Source organism: Rhinatrema bivittatum, chromosome 2 (genome assembly GCF_901001135.1).
Source record: "Rhinatrema bivittatum chromosome 2, aRhiBiv1.1, whole genome shotgun sequence".
Lineage (NCBI taxonomy): Eukaryota > Metazoa > Chordata > Amphibia > Gymnophiona > Rhinatrematidae > Rhinatrema > Rhinatrema bivittatum.
Genome location: NC_042616.1, coordinates 223,599,004 through 223,620,650, shown reverse-complemented (window position 1 = coordinate 223,620,650; position 21,647 = coordinate 223,599,004). Strand labels below are relative to the sequence as shown.

Sequence of the window (21,647 nt, the reverse complement as noted above, 5' to 3'; positions counted from 1 at the left end):
TTATGGTGGCGGTCACTTTAATGCACAGGGTCAGCGAGCTCCAGGCCTTAGTGATTAATCCACCTTATACTAAGTTTTATCATGATAGGGTGGTCTTGTGTATGCAACCTGAGTTCCTGCCTAAGGTGGTGAATGATTTTCATCTTAACCAGTCAATTGTCCTGCCAATATTCTTTCCCAGACCCCATTCGCACCAAGGCTAATGAGCACTGCACAGTTTGGATTGCAAGCAAGCCTTGGCCTCTGTCTGGAGCAGACCAAAGCCCATAGACAATCCACCCAACTTTTTCTTTTCTTTTGACAAGAATAGATTGGGCATTGCCATTGCCAAATAGACACTATCCAGTTGTCTAGCAGATTGCATTTCCTTCTATTATGCCCAGGCAGGGCTGCATCTTTGAGAGTCATGTGAAGGCTCATTCTATTAGAGCCATGGCAGCGTCTGTGGCCCGCTTGCGAGCAGTTCCCATGGACAAGATCTGCAAGGCTACTACATAGAGTTCTCTCCACACGTTCACATCTCATTACTGACTGGATAGGGATAGCCGATGCAACAGTAGGTTTGGCCAGTCCTTCCTTTGGAACCTGTTTGAGGTGTAGAACCCAACTCCCCCACATAGAGCCTGTTGTTTGGGTTCATGCTGTCTCCCCCTTTGTTACCAACCGGTGTTCTTATGCCCGTTGGCACCGGTTAGGTGTCTGTTGGTCCCTTTTTGTATTGGGGAGCAGTCTGTACCTAAGGATTCACCTATTTTTGAGAACTACCATCCTGCTTGTTCTCAGGGAAAGCAGAATTTCTTACCTCTAACAGGAGTTCTCTGAGGACAGCAGGATGATTAGTCCTTATGAAACCTGCCCACCACCCTGTGGAGTGGGTTTCTCCTATTTTTTATTTAAATTATAATTTTGTTAAAAGATTGAAGAGGGACCACGCGTGATATAGGACATGCTGGGCATGCTAAGTGTGCCTAGTCAAAGTTCTAGAATATTTGACAAGTTTTCCACATCGGGGCTCCATCTGATAATGTCACCCATGTGTGAGGACTAACATCCTGCTGTCCTCGGTCCTGTTAGAGGTAAGCAACTCTGCTATCTCTGCTGGCAGCATATGAGCCATCAAGCTCAGTGACACATCTTCAAGGGAGAATGCCAACAAAAGGTCAATGTCCTGTTTGGGCTGAGAATCTTCTGCTGCTATTGGGATGTCATGTTAATCACAAAATCATCCATTGGACTACTTAAGGCTGTGAAACAAGGGTATATTGTAACAAGGAGTAAGATTTCACCGCCTTTCTTTTGTCCATGAAAATCAACAAACATAGTTTAGGAAGCAGAAGGGTCCGAAATCACAAAAAAGGGCAAGAGCATATCCTCCTTTGAAATCAGCATCTTGGGTACCCTCCGCCCTCGATTGTCTTTATAATATCCATATTCTTGTAAAGATGGAAGGATCCTTAGCGTTCTTGCAATCCAGGGAATTGTCTTTTACCTGGAGTGGACTCAAGTTTGTAGAAATTCTACCCGTCTTGTTTTATTTGACTGAAATAGGTGTGGGAGTATGGAGCCAATAAGCACTGTTTCTGATTGGCTAGCAGACTGCATCTCCTTCTGTTATTCACAGGTAATCCTGACATGTCATGTCAAAATCCTTAATTTTAGGGCCATGGTAACATTGGTCACCTATCCTAAAGTCCTCCTCCATTGAGGAGCAGTGAGATAGAGTTTAGTACATTACTCTCTGAACAGTATTTCTTGACTGGACAGTAGGACTGTCCAATCTCCACAGTCTCTTTGTAGATAGAGCCAACTTCATCCCTCCTAAGGCTTATGTTATAATTTTGGGTTACTTCCCTGTTTTATTTAGAAAAAAAATTACAAAAAATGAAAAGATTTGTCAACATATTTCCACTCATTGTTGGACATCCCTTTATTTGGAAGCACATATGTTGATTCAGTGAACTGCTTGCCTTCAGAGAAGCAAATTTGCTTGTTTTATAAGAAGTATTCTCTTAGACAAGTTCAGCAGTCATCCCCCCCCCCCCCCCCCCGAATCCCACAACCCCTGAAGTTTTTATATGGAAGTGAAAGAAGCTGCAGGAACTACCATGTATTGGTACCGAAAACCTTTTGCCCTTTCCAGAAAGCTCTGTAATGTTTGATGCAGAGTACAGTTAAATAATCCATATGTCTAACTAAAAAGAGAGCAGTGTTAAAGATAGGCAACTTTGCTATATCAAACATGTTCTTAACATTTTTGTACTGTATATATGGTTCAGAGTTTTTGTGTTACCACTGGGCACTTGCAAAGCTGAACTCCCCAGACCAAGTTTAGCTTTTTACATGGGTTAAAGGTTATGTTCATTGCAGCCGAATGCCTAGAACTGCACAGTAAATCCATTCTGATGGTCCATCTAGCCAAGAATGTCTTGTAACAACGTTAGATTATTTTATATCTTCATAAAAGTGAAATGGCATTTCTGTCAGGGTAAAGGGATAAGGTGTTGCACTACATGCATGATTTTATAAAAGGCTTATTAATTTTTTTAGGCTTTGACATAGACACCCCAGATGATTTTAACAGGACATGTCTTCATGCAGCTGCAGCTGGAGGGTATGTTTTATTTCTATATTTTGTATGAAAAAGATTTTGAAAACAATGGCAATCAACTTCTCACTTTTCAACATTGATATTCCCCAGTTGGCAGAGGTAGAATCCATACTAATATCTGGAGACCCTGTCATGTCTTAGCTGGTTAGTTATTCTACTGTAATCTTTTCCTGCAGCGAGAAATGGCTGTTCCTAGTCAGAAGCTGCTGTTGAGGAAAATCAGAGAATAAAAAAGAATAATGTGTGAAATAAAGATGCAATGTTAAAAGTATGCACATGTTAATAAAGACTTGGGAAAATTCTTCACTATGGCATATCCATGCAAAGTCTTTCTGGTTCTATCATCACAGGGCAGAGATCTGGGCTTGCGTAAAAGGTTCTGGAAAATATTTTGGAACAATTGCCCTTTGAGTTTTTTCACGGTTGCATAAAACTTGTATACAATATTTCTCCCAGAACAAGCAGGATGGTACTCCTCACATGTGGGTAATGTCACTGGACGGAGCCCTATAACGGGAAAACTTTCTGTCAAAGTTTCTAGAACTTTTGACCGGCACACTGAGCATGCCCAGCATGTCATAATCCCTGTAGCCTCAGGGGGTCTCCCTTCAGTCTCTTTATTTTTTCCCGCGCTGCAGTTTGCCTCGCGGTTAGGAGCTTTGTGAGAATTCTCTCACGGAAAAAACTTGATTACTTCATTAAAAAGTTCCCTCATAAGGGTCTCCCATCACGATATTGTTTTTCATCGCTCGGTGAGTAAAGTCACTATCCCTGGTCGTTTCCTGCCCCTACCTTTTTTGATGTCTGCAGGCCATCGGCCGATTTTGGACCGCAACCTCTGCCATCATGGCAACAGGTTTCCGAAAATGTACGAAATGCCCCCGTACCATGTCGATTACCGACCCACATGATGTCTGTGTGCTGTGCCTTGGCTCATCACATGACGTTTTTCACTGCCCAAGTTGTGCCCAGATGACTCCGAAGGGTAGGCGGGCTCACCTCAACAAGATGGAGACCCTGTTTAAAATCAAGCTGACTCCATCAACATCCACCCAATCGTCATCGGCAGGAGCATTGAAAAAATTAGTCATCAAACCTTGCCGGGAGCACCAGGGCAGCGGTGACCGTCCGTCATGACTTCGTCTAGGGCATCTGTATCATCTTCCTCTGTGCTGGAGAAAGACCGGACCGAGCACCAAGGGAAGCACTACACCGGCACCAACACCGCATCGGCCTCTATGGCTATCGAGCCGCTTGTGAAGAGGACATGGGTAGAAGAGCCTTTAACACCCTCTGCACCCGAAAACCTAAGGCGATCCCCACCGATATTGGTGCTGGGTACTGAGCCACCACATGTCCCTGTGGAGGTTCCAGTAGCGCCTAGCCTGCCTCCCCCTGTAGCTGTGATATCTACACCAGCTTTCAGGGAGAAACTGGGCGGTTTCATCCGCCAGGCAGTGCTCGATGCTCTCCGAGACTTACAGCCATCAATGCCGGCCCCCATATCAACACAGACACTGGAGCCATAGATATTTACACCATTGCTAACCAGTCTGGATGCACTCATCGGTGCCCTTCCACACAGCCCGGGCCACCAATGCCAAAGCAACCCGCAAAGTCTCTGAAAGTCCCGATTCCCGGATCCTCAGAGGACGAAGGCACGGACTCCAGTCCACTTTCAACACTGATTCTACTGATGCCAGAACCAATGCCTGGTCCATCAGGCTCTCGGGACCGAGAGGCCCACGTTGCCCCTCGATGCCTTCGGTACCGCCGAATTCCACACTGGTTCCACCGCATCTTCTATTGAGGCCGTCAAAGGATCCATCGGTGCCAACACGTCCAACAGTACCAACCTTCTTCCTTTCCTCAGGATCTTGACTAGAGACCTTTTCTGACACATGAGAAGATGTTGACACCAACACATCCACGGAGGACATCTTATCAGAACCATCTACTCTGGAAGAAAGGAGAAAATCTTCCCCAGAAGATCTCGCCTTCGCTAATTTTGTAAGGGAGATGTCATAGACAATCCCCTTTGACCTGATTACAGAGGAGGACATGCCACAAAACATTGAAAGTCCAGTTTGTTGATGCTCCGAAAGAAGTTATGGCTATCCCTGTCCACGAAGTGCTAGTGGATCTCCAGCATCACCTCTGGGAGCATCCTTGTACTGACCAGCCAGTGAATAAGAGGACAGATTAAACTTATCTGGTCCAACATTTTCCTGGATTCCAAAAGCCACAACTACCCGATCAATCAGTGGTGGTTGAGTCTGCACAGAAGAAGGCCAAAAGACTGCGACCTCGCTCTTCAATACCTCCTGGCAAAGACCAAAAATTCCTTGATATTTTGGGTTGCAAGATGTTTAAGGACTCTATGCTAGTGTCGCGCATAGCTGCATACCAACTTTACATGACATAGTATCAAAGGAATTTCTGGAAGCAGGTTCAGGGAATAGCCGACTCTCTTCCCCAACAACAACAAGATAGTCTCAATGCCATACTACAGAAAGGCCTTGAGGCTGGGAAACATGAGGTTCGTGCTGCTTGTGACTCCTTTGAAACAGCTTCTCGCTTGTCGGCAACGGGAGTCAGTGCCAGGAGGTGGGCCTGGCTGAAAGCATCTGACTTGAGACCTGAAGTCCAAGAAAAACTTGCTGATTTGCCATGTACCAGTGAAAACCTATTCAGAGACAAGATACAAGACACAGTGGCTCAACTAAAAGACCACAATGAGATCCTACGGCAATTATCTACAGTTACTACCGAGGCCCCTTCCTCTGCAAGAAGATCCACCAGAAGGGACCCTAGAAAACCATTTTATTGCCCATGCAGATACTACCCACCTACATCTCGCATGAGGCCAACCAGGCCGTCTCAGAGAGCACATCCTTGACAGCCTAAGACATCCAGGCCTCAGCCACTACCACAAACAGGCCAAGCCTCTGGATTTTGAGACCTATCCAGAGAACAGCAGCCGCTCCACAAATCCACATCCAGATTTGCCAGTAGGAGGTCAAATTCACCACTTCATAACCAACTGGCTCAACATTACCACAAACCAATGGCTTATATCAGTCATAACCCAGGTATACCATCTAAACTTCCTCGGACTCACCACCCAATCCTCTGTGGATGCAAAAAGATCACACAAGTCTTCTAGAATCAGAACTGTCCACCCTTCTGGGCACCAGGGCTGTGGAACCTGTTCCCCGGGCACAACAGGGCAGAGGGTTCTACCCCCGCTATTTTCTCATTCCAAAGAAATCAGGCGGCCTCCGCCCCATCTTAGACCTCCGCAATCTCAACAAATTTCTACAAAAAGAAAAATTCAGGATGGTGTCCTTGGGCATCATGCTTCCCCTTCTGCAAAAAGGAGATTGGCTCTGTTCTCTGGATCTTCAAAACGCTTACACTCACATTCCAATATTCCCACATCACTACAAGTACTTGCGTTTCCTAGTGGGACATCAACACTTTCAGTACTGGGTCCTGCCTTTTGGACTTGCCTCGGCACTACGTGTATTTACAAAGTGCCTAGCAGTGGCTGCGGCCCATCTACGCAAGAAAAACATACACGTCTTTCCTTACCTGGACGACTGGCTCATCAAGAGCCAATCCAAACAAGGAGCTCTTGACACTCTCAAGCTCACTATCAATCTACTACACTCGTTGGGATTTCTCATCAACTACCAAAATCCCACCTGACTCCATCTCACATCCTGACTTTCATTGGAGCAGATTTGGATGCCAAAGTGGCAAAGGCCTTCCTGCCCAATGGCTGCGCAGAGACACTCTCCAAGTTAGCTACGTCTCTGCGCACAAAACACACAGCTTCAGCCCATCAATTCCTAACTATGCTGGGCCACTTGACTTCCACGGTCCACGTTACTCTTATGGCCAGATTGGCCATGAGAATAACTCAATGGACTTTGAAATCTCAGTGGCTCCAAGCCACTCAACCTCTGTCAACCCAGATTTATGTAACCCACCAACTACGTCAATCACTTCTCTGGTGGACAAACAAAGCCAACTTGCTAACAGGTTTACACTTCCAGCAACCAGTTCCACAAGTCACCTTGACAACAGATGCATCCAACTTGGGTTGGGGAGCTCATGTGAACAACCTTCAAACTTAAGGTACTTGGACACAGCTCGAAGCAAGCTATCAAATCAATTTCCTAGAGCTTCGAGCCATACGTTATGCTCTCTATGCGTTCAAGGACTGTCTCTCAAACAAGACTGTGCTCATAGAGACAGACAACACTGTCGCAATGTGCTACTTAAACAAGGTGGCACAGGTTCTTATCTCCTCTGCCAAGAAGCCGCACAGATCTGGGCATGGGCCCTTGCACAATCCATGCATCTCCGGGCACTTATCTGGCAGGCATACAGAATGTCCTAGCAGATCGCCTCAGTCAACAGTTCCATCCCCACGAATGATCACTGGATCCTGTGATAGTGACCAGAATCTTCCAACGCTGGGGTCAACCAGCCATCGACCTCTTTGCATCCGAACTGAATCACAGAGTGGACAGATTCTGCTGCCTACACAAGCAGAAAAACACGTTAGCCATGGATGCCTTCGCTCGCCCCTGGATCAAAGGCCTCCTATGCGCGTATCCTCCGATACCGCTGATAGCCAAACCTCTTGTGAAACTACAACAGAACAAAGGAACAATGATTCTCATAGCCCCATACTGGCCTCAACAAGTATGGTTTTCCATGCTTCTCGACCTATCCATCCGAGAACCCATATGCCTGGGCACAGCGCCCACTCTCATAACTTAGAACCAAGGCATGTTACGCCATCCAAACCTTCAAATCCTATCCCTCACAGCCTGTATGTTGAAAGCTTGATCCTCCAACTGCTCAACCTTTCAACTGATGTCTCTCAAGTGCTTGTAGCTTCACGAAAGCCTTCCACACGAAAATCCTATCGCTCTAAGTCGAATAGATTTACCATATGGTGCACGCAAAAAGGTATCGCCCCACTTCGTCTCTATTGGACTATCTCTGGCACCTTTCAGACTCTGGTCTCCAGACTTCCTCGGTGAAGGTACATCTGAGTGCCATCTCAGAGTACCACAAGGGAGTAGGGGATGCCCCGGTTACAGCACAACACCTTGTGAGTCGGTTTATGAGGGGCCTTCTGCAACTTCAGCCCCCTCTACGGCCACCAGTCACCGAGTGGGACCTAAATGGAGTACTTGCAAGACTCATGCGCTCCCTGTTTGAGCCTTTGCACTCCAGCAATGTTATCATTTCTTACATGGAAAGTTCTCTTCCTGGTAGCCATTACATCTGCTAGAAGGGTTAGTGAGTTACAAGCAGTTGTCACATACTCTCACCCTATACAAGGTTCCTACATGACCGAGTGGTACTCTGTACTCACCCTAAACTCCTTCCCAAGGTGGTTACTGACTTCCACTTAAATCAGTCTATAGTCTTGCCCACCTTTTTCCCAAGGCCCCACTCTCACCAAGGTGAGAGGGTTTTACACACCTTAGTCTGTAAACGTGCACTTGCATTTTACCTAGACCACGCTGCAGTCCATAGGAAAATCCACCTAACTCTTTGTTTCCTTGGATAAAAACAAACCAGGAGTTGCAGTGGGCAAACAGACTCTCTCCAATTGGCTAGCAGACTGTATTGAATTCTGCTATAACAAAGCAGGCCTTCCTCTCCAGGGATGAGTGAAGATGCACTCAGTAAGAGCCATGGCAGCCTCAGTAGCACACTATCATTCAGTACCGATTGCTGAGATTTGTAATGCTGCAACATGGAGCTCTCTTCACTCATTTGCAGCACATTACTGCCTGGATAAGGAAGGATGCCAAGACTCTGCCTTTGGCCAATCTGTCTTGAAGAACTTCTTTCCAGTATAATCCCAACTCCTTCCACATCCAGTCTACTGTGGTTTTCAGGCTGCCTCATTTTTCCCAACAGCACACCAGCTGTTGTGCCTGTTGCACAAGTTGTATGCTGTTGGCTCAAACAAATATGAGTCAGCCTGTAGCTTGCTAATCACCCACAAGTGAGGACTACCATCCTGCTTGTCCTGGAAGAAAGCAGAGTTGCTTACCTGTAACAGGTGTTTTCCCAGGACAGCAGGATGAGTTCCTCATGAAACCCATCCGCCACCCCGCGGAGTTGGGTCCGAAAAGTTTTATTATTTTATTTTTTGCTCGCACCTTTTGCTACAAACAAGACTGAAGGGAGACCCCTGTGGCTACAGGGATTATGGCATGCTGGGCATGCTCAGCGTGCCAATCAAAAGTTCTAGAAACTTTGACAGAAAAACTTTCCGTGATAGGGCTCCATCCAGTGTCATCACCCACATGTGAGGACTACATCCTGCTGTCCTGGGAGAACACCTGTTATAGGTAAGCAACTCTGCTTTCTCTGGCACCTATGATGCAAATTTTCCTGATACCCTAAATAGATTTGGGATCTAATTTGGCATGTTAGTTTTGTTTTTTTTTAACTAAATATATATGTTAACTATCTTGTTAATTTCCCATCCAGTATCTGTTTTTCAAGTAGCCAAATAGTTGATCTGGTGGATAAGTAGAATAATAATTAGTCCTTTTAATCCAGTTCAACTGAATGTCAGTACTTCAATTTTTTAATTTAATTTTTATTTTACTGAACATTTAATAAACACGTTATATAAAAATATTAATCCAGCACATAAGCATCCAAGATACTGAGCATAACTACAAATATATAAAGAACACAATATAAAAAACCATAGCAATGAGAGGAAATACAGATAGGAAATGTCTAATACAACAAAAGCCCAAATTAAACCTACTCCTAAAACACGAAAAAAAAAGAAATAAAGAAGCCCACTACAAAAAGCAATATTCAATGTCACCAAAAAGATTGCCACAGAGATTGGCCCCAATAGTAACAAATGAAGAAGAAAAAATAGCACACAAAATAGAGAAATAAATTAGGAGACAAGATTACCAGGAAAATACTCACTCCCTAGTGGATCCAGATTCCCAAAATCAACCAAGTCTAAAAGGGCTTCCGAATTTTGGGACATCCAGGTATGAATCCCTCACCCAGTGTGTCAGCAATTCTATAGCATAAATATGCCATAAATTTGAAATCACAAAGAAATAGAGGTTTTAGAGGGGGAAGTCCATTGCAAAGCGATAAGATTATGTGCCGCCACTAACATATGAATAAATAACATAGGGCACCTAGCGGGGGTTACAAATTATAACCTAAAAGTATAATAGAAGGATCCAGAGGGAGTTTCACCTTGGTAATTTGGCAAGTTCATGAAATAATCTCAGACCAAAATATTGTAATGACAGGACCTCCCCATCAGACGTGGAAAAAAGAACCTCTTTCCCCACACCATCGCTTTTAAACCGCATTCTATGCATTTTCACAGGGTTAAGGTACCAACTGTAAGACTCCTGAACAGAGGCAGTAATAGAGATACCTTTATGAAATCGAAGAAAAAACATCCTCCCAATCTTCATCAGACAACTTAAACCCCAAATCCTTGTATTTATTTATTTGCTTAAAGCATGTATTCCGCAAATCTAAATTTCTAAGCAGTCTAACAAAGAAACATTCATAAAATCTTAAATAACATAGACAATGCACAAATACAATAAATAACATGCCAATGTCCATATAACAGCCTACATATTTATAGTTTGCACTCCAGATTTTATACAAACCTTAAATTCTGATACATAAATGTTTTTTATCGAGTAATCTACTCCCTACTTGCTACACATCATGCGGGAAAGCTTGAGAAAACAAAAGGTTTTTAAAAAGTTTCTTAAATTTTAACAAATGGGAACAGCCTTAGATTTAGTTGTCATTAACAATTTAAAAATAATATAAATTAGGATTACATTTTGAGAGTAATTGATCAAATTTTCGAAGGCTGTTAATCCCCTACAGTATTTCAACTTTACAGGGGCCTGTAAAGCTCGCCCCTTAAGTTGTAAATACTGGAATACTGGGACGATATTTTCTTGTACAAAACAGTTTAGCAAGCTACTCTAACCAAGTTCCTGCCCCGCAATGAGCTTATCCAGTGTTGGAGCCTTACACTGTGGATCGAGCTACATCTGGAGGTGAGTGATATGTTTTTGATCTGACTAAAAGGGGTTTTCAACCCTGCAGAAGACTGTAAGTTGCCATAGCCAAGGTGAAAAAATATAAAAATTAGTCAAATACCTCTCTGTGCTCTCCTGTGTTCTTCAAGAACAAGCATCCAGCACTCACTGTTAACAAGTCGGGAAAAGGATTGTACTCTTTAGCCTGCCCAGAAAACAGTTCTACATAGCCAGCAGAGAAAGAAACCAGAAGAATGCCTGGAGTCCATTTAAGGAAGAAAAAAGGTGCAAATTGGCTGTGTGAGGGGCGGGAGTCGGCCAGGAGTTGGAGCCAGGAGCCAGGAAGAAAGGAGTGCATTGAGCAGCCCTGCAATCAGTTCTTCTCCTGAAGAGCTAATTATAGAGAGGGAGAGACAGAAGTCCACACTCTGTGAAAATAGAGAGACATAGCACTGGGAAAGAGAAACTGATGGACTCTGGTCTTTGTATAAGAGCCGGAAACCAGGCCATCTATCTGTTTAGTACCAAGTAAACCATTTGAGGCAAACTCTCCAGGAGAGAGAGAGAGCTTTCACACACTACAGTGTTCATCTGTTTGGGTCGACGCCTAGCCAGCTCCACCATCAAGAGGGAACTTCTTCATTTTCTTGATTGTTTTTTTTCCGCATAGTTTACAATCTGATGACATTGGGGTGGATCTGTTCTGCCCCTCTCTTTTTTTAGTATTCAGGTGTAAAGGCAGTTTCTGAAAGTTCTGTACTTTACTACCTTTCCCTCTATCTTTCTCTATCAGCTGTTACGTGGGGGTTTTTGTGTGCCCTTGGGCCTCGGCCCGACCCCAGACGGATCCAGGACCGAACAGAGGGTTGGTGGCGTGTCCCAGCACGGCAGACACACGGTCTTATCCTCTGCCAGGCCTGCAAGCTCCTGAGCCAACAAGATGATGTTGGAAGGTGAACAGTCCTCCGACCGTTGCCAAGCCCTTTCGGACCCTGCCGCTTAGGAATCGCATGGAGCAGCAGGCTGGCCCTGAGGATGAGGGCAGACGGAGGCCTTGACACAAAGACATGAGACTATGACCAGGGCGAAGACATCACAGATGAGGGCTGATGCGACGGCATCACAGACGAAGGTTGATGTGAAGACATGATGAACAAAGCTGATGCGACGGCATCACAGACGAGACGAGGAACTTGACAAAGTCCAGACGAGAAGCTGGGAAAGTTAGACATTGGCACTGTCTCTCAGGGCGCCCTACACAGCCCACCTTCACGGGCAGACCCAATGGGCTGGTCAAGGACCACCCTGTCCCACTGCATGCCCTACACAGCCTGAGGAGGCTGGTCACAGATCACGTGGAGAGCGGGACAAGCGCAGGAAGGAATCCAGCCGAGGCGGGACTTCGATGACGGAGCCGGTGTCATCCGGTGCACCACAAAGGCTGGCAGGACAGGACGGCTCAGGAGCACAGGACACAAGTCCACTGCAGGCAACTCCCATGACGAAGACGCGTCACCCTGGAATCCAAAGTGCCGGTAGAACAGAAGGCTCAAGAGCACAGGAGGAGCACCAAGGAACCTGGAACATCAGGAAGCGGGACATCAGACGACGAGACATCAGGAGACCTGGACGAGGACCTCAGGTGACGAAGACATGACACAAAGCGGACAAGACTAGGAGCTCCACGAAGAACACAAAGGACTTGACGGAGCGCTGGAAGGCAGAATCCTCCAGGAGCGAAGTAACTCCGATGCAAGGCGAAGACGAAATGCAGGAGCAGCCCTTTTATAGGGCTGGTACAGGAAACAGTCTGAAGTTGGGGCCCAGGGCATATCCGGCCGTGGGCCCTTTAAATCTTGAAGAGAGGCGCGGCCGCGCGCCTAGAGAGGAAGCAGGAAGCTGTGCAGGACCATGGACAGCGGCCCTGCACCGATGTCTGCGCAGAGGAAGCAGGGCTGGGACTAGAGACAGGCCCCCGACGACAGCAGCAGCTCCTGCCGCTGCAGGAGGCCCCAAGGACGGCTCCAGCTGCCAATCCAGACTGGGGCTTGCGGCCTCCAGCCGCGAAGATGACCAGGACGTCGGCGGCGGCAACCAGCCACGAAGAGGAGGCAGCAGAAGTCCGCAGTTCCTGCCGCCGTGAAGGGAAACCCAATCGGCGGCCTCCGGGCTGCGTGAAGAAACAGAGTCCGCGGCTGTGTGCCATGATGGAAAACGCAGAAAGCAGCATGGTAAGGAGCCTGCTCGCGGGGGACCGTGGGCAGGAGTCATAACATCAGCATTCCCTTTTTTTTTTTTTTAACTATCCATGAGTATGTTGGTTGCCCTGGTTAACAGGCTATATCCAGTGTTTATTTGGTATTGCTTGGTTTAAAATAAGAAAACTGCAAGTTTATATTATATTTTGCTACTATACTTTTCCCATTTACATAAGAACATAAGAGATGCCATACTTGGCCAGACCATCAAGCCCTGTAACCTGTCTCCAACAGTGGCCAATCCAAGTCTCAAGTACCTGACAAGTGCCCAGACATTAAATTGATCCCATGCTACTAATGCCAGCACCAAGCAGTGGCTATTCCCTATTGATAAATAGCAATTTATGGGCTTTCCTCCAGGAACTTATCTAAACCTTTTTTAAACCCAGCCACACTAGCTGCCTTAAACAAATCCTTTGGCAACGAATTACAGAACTTAATTGTGCATTATGAAAAAGAATGTTCTCTGATGTTTTAAATGTGCTACTTGCTAACTTCATGGAGTGCTCCCTAGTCCTTGCATTATCCAAAAGAGTAAATAACCATTTCACATTTACTCGTTCAAGGCCTTTCATGATTTTGTAGCCCTCTGTCATATCTCTCCTCAGCCGTTCTTCTCCAAGCTGAACAGCCCCACTCTCTTTAACATTTCCTCATAGGGGAGCTGTTCCATGCCCTTCATTTTGTTCGCCCTTCTGTATATTTTCTTCAGTCAACTGTATTTTTTCTTGAGATGTGGCAACCAGAATTGGACACAGTATTCAAAGTGCGGTCTAACCATTTAACAATACGGAGGCATTGTGACATCCTCCGTTTTATTTGCCATTCCCTTCCTAATAAATCCTAACATTGGGGTTTTTTTTGGACCACCACAGCACACTGAGCCAATCATTTCAAATTAATATCAACTGACACCCAGATCTTTTTTTCGGGATGGTAACTCCTAAAATGGAACCTAACGTGTAGCTACAGCATGGGTTATTTGTCCTTATTTGCATCACCTTAGACTTACCCACATTATATTTCATCTGCCCTATGAACATCCAATCATCCAATCTCACAAGGTCCTCCTGCAATTTATCACAATTTGCTTGTGATTTAACTACTCTGAATAATTTTGTGTCATCTGAAAATTTGATCACTTCACTTGTCCTACCTCTTTTCAGATCATTTATAAATATATTAAAAAGCACTGGTCCAAGTACAGATCCCTGAGGCACTACACTGTTTATCTTTTTCCACTGTAAAAATAGACCATTTAATCCTATTCTCTGTTTCCTGACTTTTAAACAGTTTGCAGTCCACAAAAGGACCTCTCCTCCTATCCCATGACTTTTTAATTTTCTTAGAAGCCTCTCATGATGGACTTTGTAGGTCGCCTTCTGAAAATCTAAATAACACCACATCTACCAGTTCACCTTATCCACATGCTTATTCACCCCTTCAAAAAAAAAAAAAGTAGCAGAATTGTGAGGCAAGACTTCCCTTGGGTATATCCAAGTTGGCTGTGTCCCATTAAATCATGTCTGTCTATATGTTGTGTGATTTTATTCTTCAATAGTTTCATTGATTTTTCCTGGCACTGAAGTCAGGCTTACTGGTCTATAGGTTCCCAGATCATCTCTGGAGCCCTCTTTATATATCGGGGTTACATAATGACAGGTTACAAATTACTTGTAATAGGTCTGAAATTTCATTTTTTAGTTCCTTCAGAACCCTGGGATGTATACCATCCAGTACAGCTGATTTACTACTCTTCAGTTTGTTCATCTAGTCTACTACATCTTCCAGTTTCACCTTGATTCAGGTCAGTTCATCTGAATCATTACCCTTGAAAACAGTCTCCGGAATGAGTGTCTCCCCAATATCCCCCTCATTAAACACCGAAGCAAAGAATTAATTTAATCTTTCCTCAATGGCCTTATCTTCCCTAAGTGCCCCTTTAACCCCTTGATCACCTAACTGTCCAATTGACTCCCTCTGATACTTCCTGCTTCGGATTTATTTTAAAAAGTTTGAGATTTTGCCTCTATAGCTAGCTTCTTTTCAAATTCTCTTTTAGCCTGTCTTATCAATGTTTTACATTTAACTTGCCAATGCTTATGTTTTTTCCTATTTTCTTCAGATGGATCCTCCTTCCACTTTTTGAAGGAAAATCTTTGGGATAAAATATCCTTTCACTTCACCTTTTAACCATACCATCAATCATTTGGCCTTCTTTCCACCTTTCCATATGGACTGTGCTTCTAAGATGGTATTTTTTTTTAACAACGTCATTGCCCTTTGTACACTCTTAATCTTTGTAGCGGCACTTTTCAGTTTTTTCTAACTATTTTTCTTATTTTATTAATTTCCCTTTTGAAAGTTTAGTGGATTTACTTATAGTCCCCCTTATTGTTATTAATTCAAATTTGATCGTTATAATCACTGTTGCCAAGCAGCCCCACCACAGTTACCTTTCTCACCAATTCCTGCACTGCACTAAGAATTAGATCTAAAATAGCTCCCTCTCTCATCTGTTCCTGAGCCAATTGCTCCTTAAAGCTGTCATTTATTCCATCCAGGAACTTTATCTCTTTAGCATGTCCTGATTTTACTTTTACCCAGTTCCATATTGGGGTAATTGAAATCTCTCATTATTACTGCTCAACCAATTTGGTTAACTTCCCTAATTTCTCTTTCCATTTCATCGCCTGTCTCATCATTTTGGCCAGGTGGACAGTAGTATACTCTTATCGCTATACTCTTTCCTGACACACATGGGATTTCTACCCATAAAGATTCTGTTGTGCATTTAGTCTCTTTAGTGTTCTGGTTGGATTTACTAACTACTTACACATTACTAGTAAAAGGGTTAATTAGTGGTGTTCTAGTGTGATGATTTTATCTGGCTGGGGTGCCACAAATATTTGGGAAGGGCATAGAATTATGGTATCAGGACCCAGGATCCTGTTTCATCCTATGAACCCAAAGATAAATCATATTAGTAACTATAACTTATCATTTGATACACTCGAGCCCAAGCATAGGGTAATTTATAGTCCGGACCAAGGGGGAGGCACAACAGAATATCCAAAAGAGAATTATGGTCAAAAGATTGATCCACTCTATAAAGATCTCCAGAGGACAATAATGGGATATTCACCATAGAAAAATGAGAGGAAATCCAGGTTATTCCAGATGAAGATAAGGAAAAGAGGAGCGCTTTCAAGACACTGAGACAAAATACCATACATCTAGAATTGATACAAAAGAGTAGGTTATAGAAAATAATTTTCTTGATTTACAGGAGGCTCAAAGAGGGGAATAGCAAAAGATTTATCAAGAACAAGTTCCCTTCCCATCGGAATCCAGTGTTTATCTGCATAGTCATCCAGAAAATAACACTTTTCAACAACATCGCCTGGTAATAAGCCCTACAGTCAGGAAGCACAAGTCCACCTAAATCTGTCCACACAAAACATGAAACCCATCTCTGGACTTTATACCTGGCCATATAAAATCCAAAATTGTTTTAAGTTTCTTAAAAAATATATAAGGAATACGAATGGGCAACATATCAAACAAAAATAAACCAGGGGAGAATATTCATTTTGATAGTAGCAATCCTGCCAAACCAAGAAATTTGCAAGAGGGAGACCAAAATTTATCATTTTGGATTTTACTAAATAATGATAAATAATTCAACTTTGAGTTTTTCCAGATGATTGAGTATGATAACTTTAAATACTTCAAAATATTATTCCACCTGAAACATAGAAACATAGAAATGACGGCAGAAGAAGACCAAATGGCCCATCCAGTCTGCCCAGCAAGCTTCACACATTTTTTTCTCTCATACTTATCTTTTTCTCCTAACTCTTGGTTCTATTTCCCTTCCACCCCCACCATTAATGTAGAGAGCAGTGATGGAGCTGCATCCAAGTGAAATACCTAGCTTGATTAGTTAGGGGTAGTAGGGGTAGTAACCGCTGCAATAAGCAAGCTACACCCATGTTTATTCCCTTTACCCAGACTATGTCATACAGCCCCTATTGGTTGTTTTTCTTCTCTCCTGCCGTTGAAGCGGAGAGCCATGCTGGTTATGCATTGAAAGTGAAGTATCAGGCCCTTTTGGTTTAGGGTAGTAACCGCCGTAACAAGCCAGCTACTCCCTGCTTTGTGAGTGCGAATCTTTTTTTTTTTTTTCTTCTCCCCTGCAGTTGAAGCTATTCTGGATATGCGTGAAGCCTCAGCTTTTCTTATTCCCCTGCTGTTGAAGCAGAGAGCTATGCTGGAAATGCTTGATGTATCAGCCTTTCTCCCATGCCATGAAGCAGAGAGCCATGCTGGATATGCATCGAAAGCGAAGTATCAGGCACATTTGGTTTGGGGTAGTAACCGCCGTAATAAGCCAGCTACTCCCCGCTTTGTGAGTGCGAACCCTCTTTTCTTCTCCCCTGCCGTTGAAGCAGAGAACTATGCTGTATATGCTTGGAAAGTGAAGTATTAGGCTTATTTGGTTTGGGGTAGTAACCGCCGTAACAAGCCAGCTACTCCCCTCTTTGTGATTGCAAATCCTTTTTTCCACATTTCCTCTTGCCGTTGAAGCTTAGAGCGATGTTGGAGTCACAGTAAGCATCTGTATGTTTATTTAATAAGGGTATTGTCTCCGGGCAGTAGCCATCGTTCTGGTGAGCCACCCACTCTACATTGGCGGTCTCTTGACTTTATGGATCCACAGTGTTTATCCCACGCCCCTTTGAAGTCCCTCACAGTTCTGGTCTTCACCACTTCCTCCGGAAGGGCCATTCCAGGCATCCACCACCCTCTCCGTGAAGAAATACTTCCTGACATTGGTTCTGAATCTTCCTCCCTGGAGCTTCAAATCGTGACCCCTGGTTCTGCTGATTTTCTTCCTACGGAAAAGGTTTGTCGTTGTCTTTGGATCATTAAAACCTTTCAAGTATCTGAAAGTCTGTATCATATCACCTCTGCTCCTCCTCTTCTCCAGGGTGTACATATTTAGATTCTTCAATCTCTCCTCGTACGTCATCCGATGAAGATCCTCCACCTTCCTGGTCGCCCTTCTCTGTACCGCTTCCATCTTGTCTTTGTCTTTTTGAAGATACAGCCTCCAGAACTGAACACAGTACTCCAGGTGAGGCCTCACCAAGGACCTGTACAGGGGAATAATCACTTCCCTTTTCTTACTCGATATTCCTCTCTCTATGCATCCCAGCATTCTTCTGGCTTTTGCTATCGCCTTGTCGCATTGTTTCACAGACTTCATATCATTAGATACTATCACCCCAAGGTCCCTCTCCTGCTCCGTGCACATCAGCCTTCCCCCCCCCCCATCGAATACATTTCATTCGGATTTCCACTCCCCATATGCATGACTTTGCATTTCTTTGCATTGAATCTCAGCTGCCATGTCTTCGACCACTCTTCCAGTTTCCTTAGATCCCATCTCATTCTCTCCACTCCTTCCGGCATGTCCACTCTGTTGCAGATCTTAGTGTCATCCGCAAAAAGACAAACCTTACCTTCAATCCCGTCCGCAATGTCGCTCACAAAGATATTGAACAGGACCGGTCCCAACACCGATCCTTGCGGTACACCACTTATAACCGCTCTCTCCTCAGAGAAGGTTCCATTTACCATCACACATTGTCTTCTGTCCGTCAACCAATTTGCAATCCAGGTCACCACATCGGCACTCACTCCCAAGCTTCTCGTTTTATTCACCAGTCTCCTGTGCGGAACCGTATCAAAAGCTTTGCTGAAATCCAAGTATATGATATCGAGTGCTCTTCCTTGATCCAATTCCTTGGTTACCCAGTCAAAAAAGTCAATCAGATTTGTCTGACAGGATCTTCCCCTGGTGAATCCATGTTGCCTCTGGTCCATCGATTCTCCGGACTGTAGATTGTTCACTATTCTCTCTTTCAGCAGTGACTCCATTACTTTTCCCACCACCGAAGTGAGGCTAACTGGTCTGTAGTTTCCAGCCTCCTCCCTGTTGCCACTCTTGTGAAGCGGGACCACCACCGCTCTTCTCCAATCACTCGGCACCACTCCCGTTTCTAGGGATCTATTGAACAGGTCACACAGCGGAGCCGCCAGAACATCTCTGAGCTCCCTCAATATCCTTGGATGAATCCCATCAGGCCCCATGGCTTTGTCCACTTTCAGGTTCTTTTAGCTCTTCCCACACATTTTCTACTGTGAAAGGATTTTCATCTATTCCACTTCCCTCCAGTTTCTTGTTGTGTAGAGATGGTCCTTCTCCAGGGTCTTCTTTAGTGAACACAGAGCTGAAGTATTCGTTTAATATTTCTGCCATTTCTTCGTCACTCTCCACACATTGATCATTACCACCTTTCAATTTTGCTATACCACTTTGGACCTTTCTCTTTTCGCTGATGTATCTGAAAAATGTTTTGTCACCATTTTTTATCTCCTTGGCAATCCTCTCCTCCGCTTGACTTTTTGCCAAGTTGATTAATTTCTTTGTCTCCCTCAGTTGATTCAAATATGCTGCTTTGTGCTCCTCCCTTTGGGATCTTTTATATATCTTGAATGCTGTTCTTTTAGCTTTAATTTTGTCAGCCACCTCCTTTGAGAACCAGATAGGTTTCAGTTTCCTTTTGCTTTTCTTTACATTTCTAACATATAGAGCAGTTGCCTTGGTGATTGCTCCTTTTAGATTGGTCCACTGCTGATCCACATCTCTCTCGTTCTCCCATCCTATTAGTTCTTCCTCCAGGTACTTACCCATTTCCTCAAAGTCTGTGTTTTTGAACTGTAAAACTCGGGTCTTTGTGGTTCTTTTCCCTATTCTTTTATTGATATTAAACCATACCGTTTGATGGTCACTGCTGCTGAGGTGGGCGCCCACCTGGACATCTGAGACATTATCTGCATTAGTGAGCACTAAGTCGAGTATAGCTCCTTCTCTTGTGGGTTCCAACACCATTTGTTTGAACAAAGATACTTGCATGGCATCCACTATCGCTCTACTATTTATAGTTTCTGCAGATGGGATTTTCCAGTCTACATCTGGCATATTAAAGTCACCCACGATCACCACTTCTCCCTTCTTACCTATCTTATGGATGTCTTCAACCAGCTCTCTGTCCAGCTCTTCCTTTTGGTTTGGAGGCCTGTAAACCACTCCAATATAAATGGATGCTCCGTCATCTTTTTTTAGGTCGAGCCATAGAGCTTCTTCCTTACCCCAACTTCCTTGTAGCTCAGTTGCTTGGATTTTTTGTCTGACATAAAGAGCCACACCTCCCCCTTTTCTATCCTTTCTGTCCTTCCTTAACAAGTTGTAGCCTGGTATTGTTGTATCCCATTCATGAGAAGGGGAAAGGTTCCTCAGTGTATGATGACATACATTAATTCCCAATATCCTGACATCTTGATAAACGCATTAAGACACAATATGACATATAAAGTTTGAAGTGGGTTTGTTAATATAGAATAACATTATCAGCAAATAGAGCAATCCTATTATCACTATCATCTGTGCTCTGAATGCCCAAATAAGCAGGATGTTGACAAATCAATACCTCTAAGGTTTCCATTGCAAGTGCAAATGATAGTGGTGATAGGGCACATTTCTTACCTCTGAACCTGGAGAACTTTGAAGAGATCATGCCATTCACTCTTATTTGAGCCTCAGGGTTAGAATAAAGACTTTGAATCTACTTTAAGAAATTCATCCCAAAACCAAATTTGCAAAGAATAATAGGATAAAATGGGTGTATTTATAATCTTATCAAAGGCCTTCTCTATGTCTAAAGAGATTAATATAGCTTTAACCTCAGAGCCCTGTACATGGTGCATTAAAATCCAATATATGCTTAATGTTTTCCACTTGCCTGGCTTTTATAAAAGCAGTTTGGTCTTTCTGTCTGATAAGCCAAAACTTTGGCTAATATCTTATCATAACTTAGAAGAGAGATAGGTCTATAATAACTACATTCAATAGGATCTTTCCTCTTCTTAAATATAACCGAAATAGAGGGTAGCAGAGAAAAAAGAGGAAGGAATCCTCCAGACAAACACCATTATATAAAGCAATAAGCTGGGGTGCAAGGGAATCAGCAAAGGTCTTGAAAAACAAGAAAAAAACCCATCTTCCTCTGGACACTTGTCATTACCCAGATCCTGAGTCTTGTTCTGAACCTCGATACAGAAATAGGAGCTTCAAGTCTCTTAAAGGCATCACCAGGAGTCATAGACTGAACAAGATCATTTAAAAAAGGTTAATCTCATCCTCACTAGCACAGAGTTCAGAAAAATAATAAGCCTAAAAGCCTCACATATTTTGCTGACATCATGAGAGATCCTAACAGTAATTAAATTAGAAATAGCGGAAACCTTCAATTTGTGGGCTAGCAACTTATCTACCTTGTTGTCATAGAATATTTGTTTAACTTTACGAATAGTCTTACAAACATTTTGAGTGATAATAGACTTAAGAATAGCTGTCTTATGTAAAACCACCTCCTGAAGGTGAGTAAAACAGTACCTCTTATTCAATAACTTGCCATTACATAGCTCAACTCTTGGCCTTTCTTCCAGTACCCCAGCATTTTGTATTCTGGACACACTTAAAGCAGCCAACTTTCCTCAAGTTAGCGTTGGTAGCCTTCCATAGAACATTGCCAGATACATCACCTGTATCATTTC

The 21,647-nt window shown here is 43.8% G+C and overlaps 1 protein-coding gene across 4 annotated transcripts in view; it reads left to right on the top strand.

The window, feature by feature from the left end:
• The window catches only part of ANKRD28 (ankyrin repeat domain 28), an 805,300-nt gene that overhangs the window by 399,319 nt on the left and 384,334 nt on the right, over positions 1 to 21,647 (top strand). For 3 of the 4 annotated variants that reach the window (XM_029589217.1, XM_029589216.1, XM_029589219.1), the window contains one exon: positions 2,548 to 2,611. The exons of the other annotated variant lie outside the window; for it this stretch is intronic. In XM_029589217.1, the coding sequence (XP_029445077.1) occupies positions 2,548 to 2,611 (64 nt within the window). The remainder of the gene's footprint in view (positions 1 to 2,547; positions 2,612 to 21,647) is intronic. 4 annotated transcript variants of the gene reach the window in all.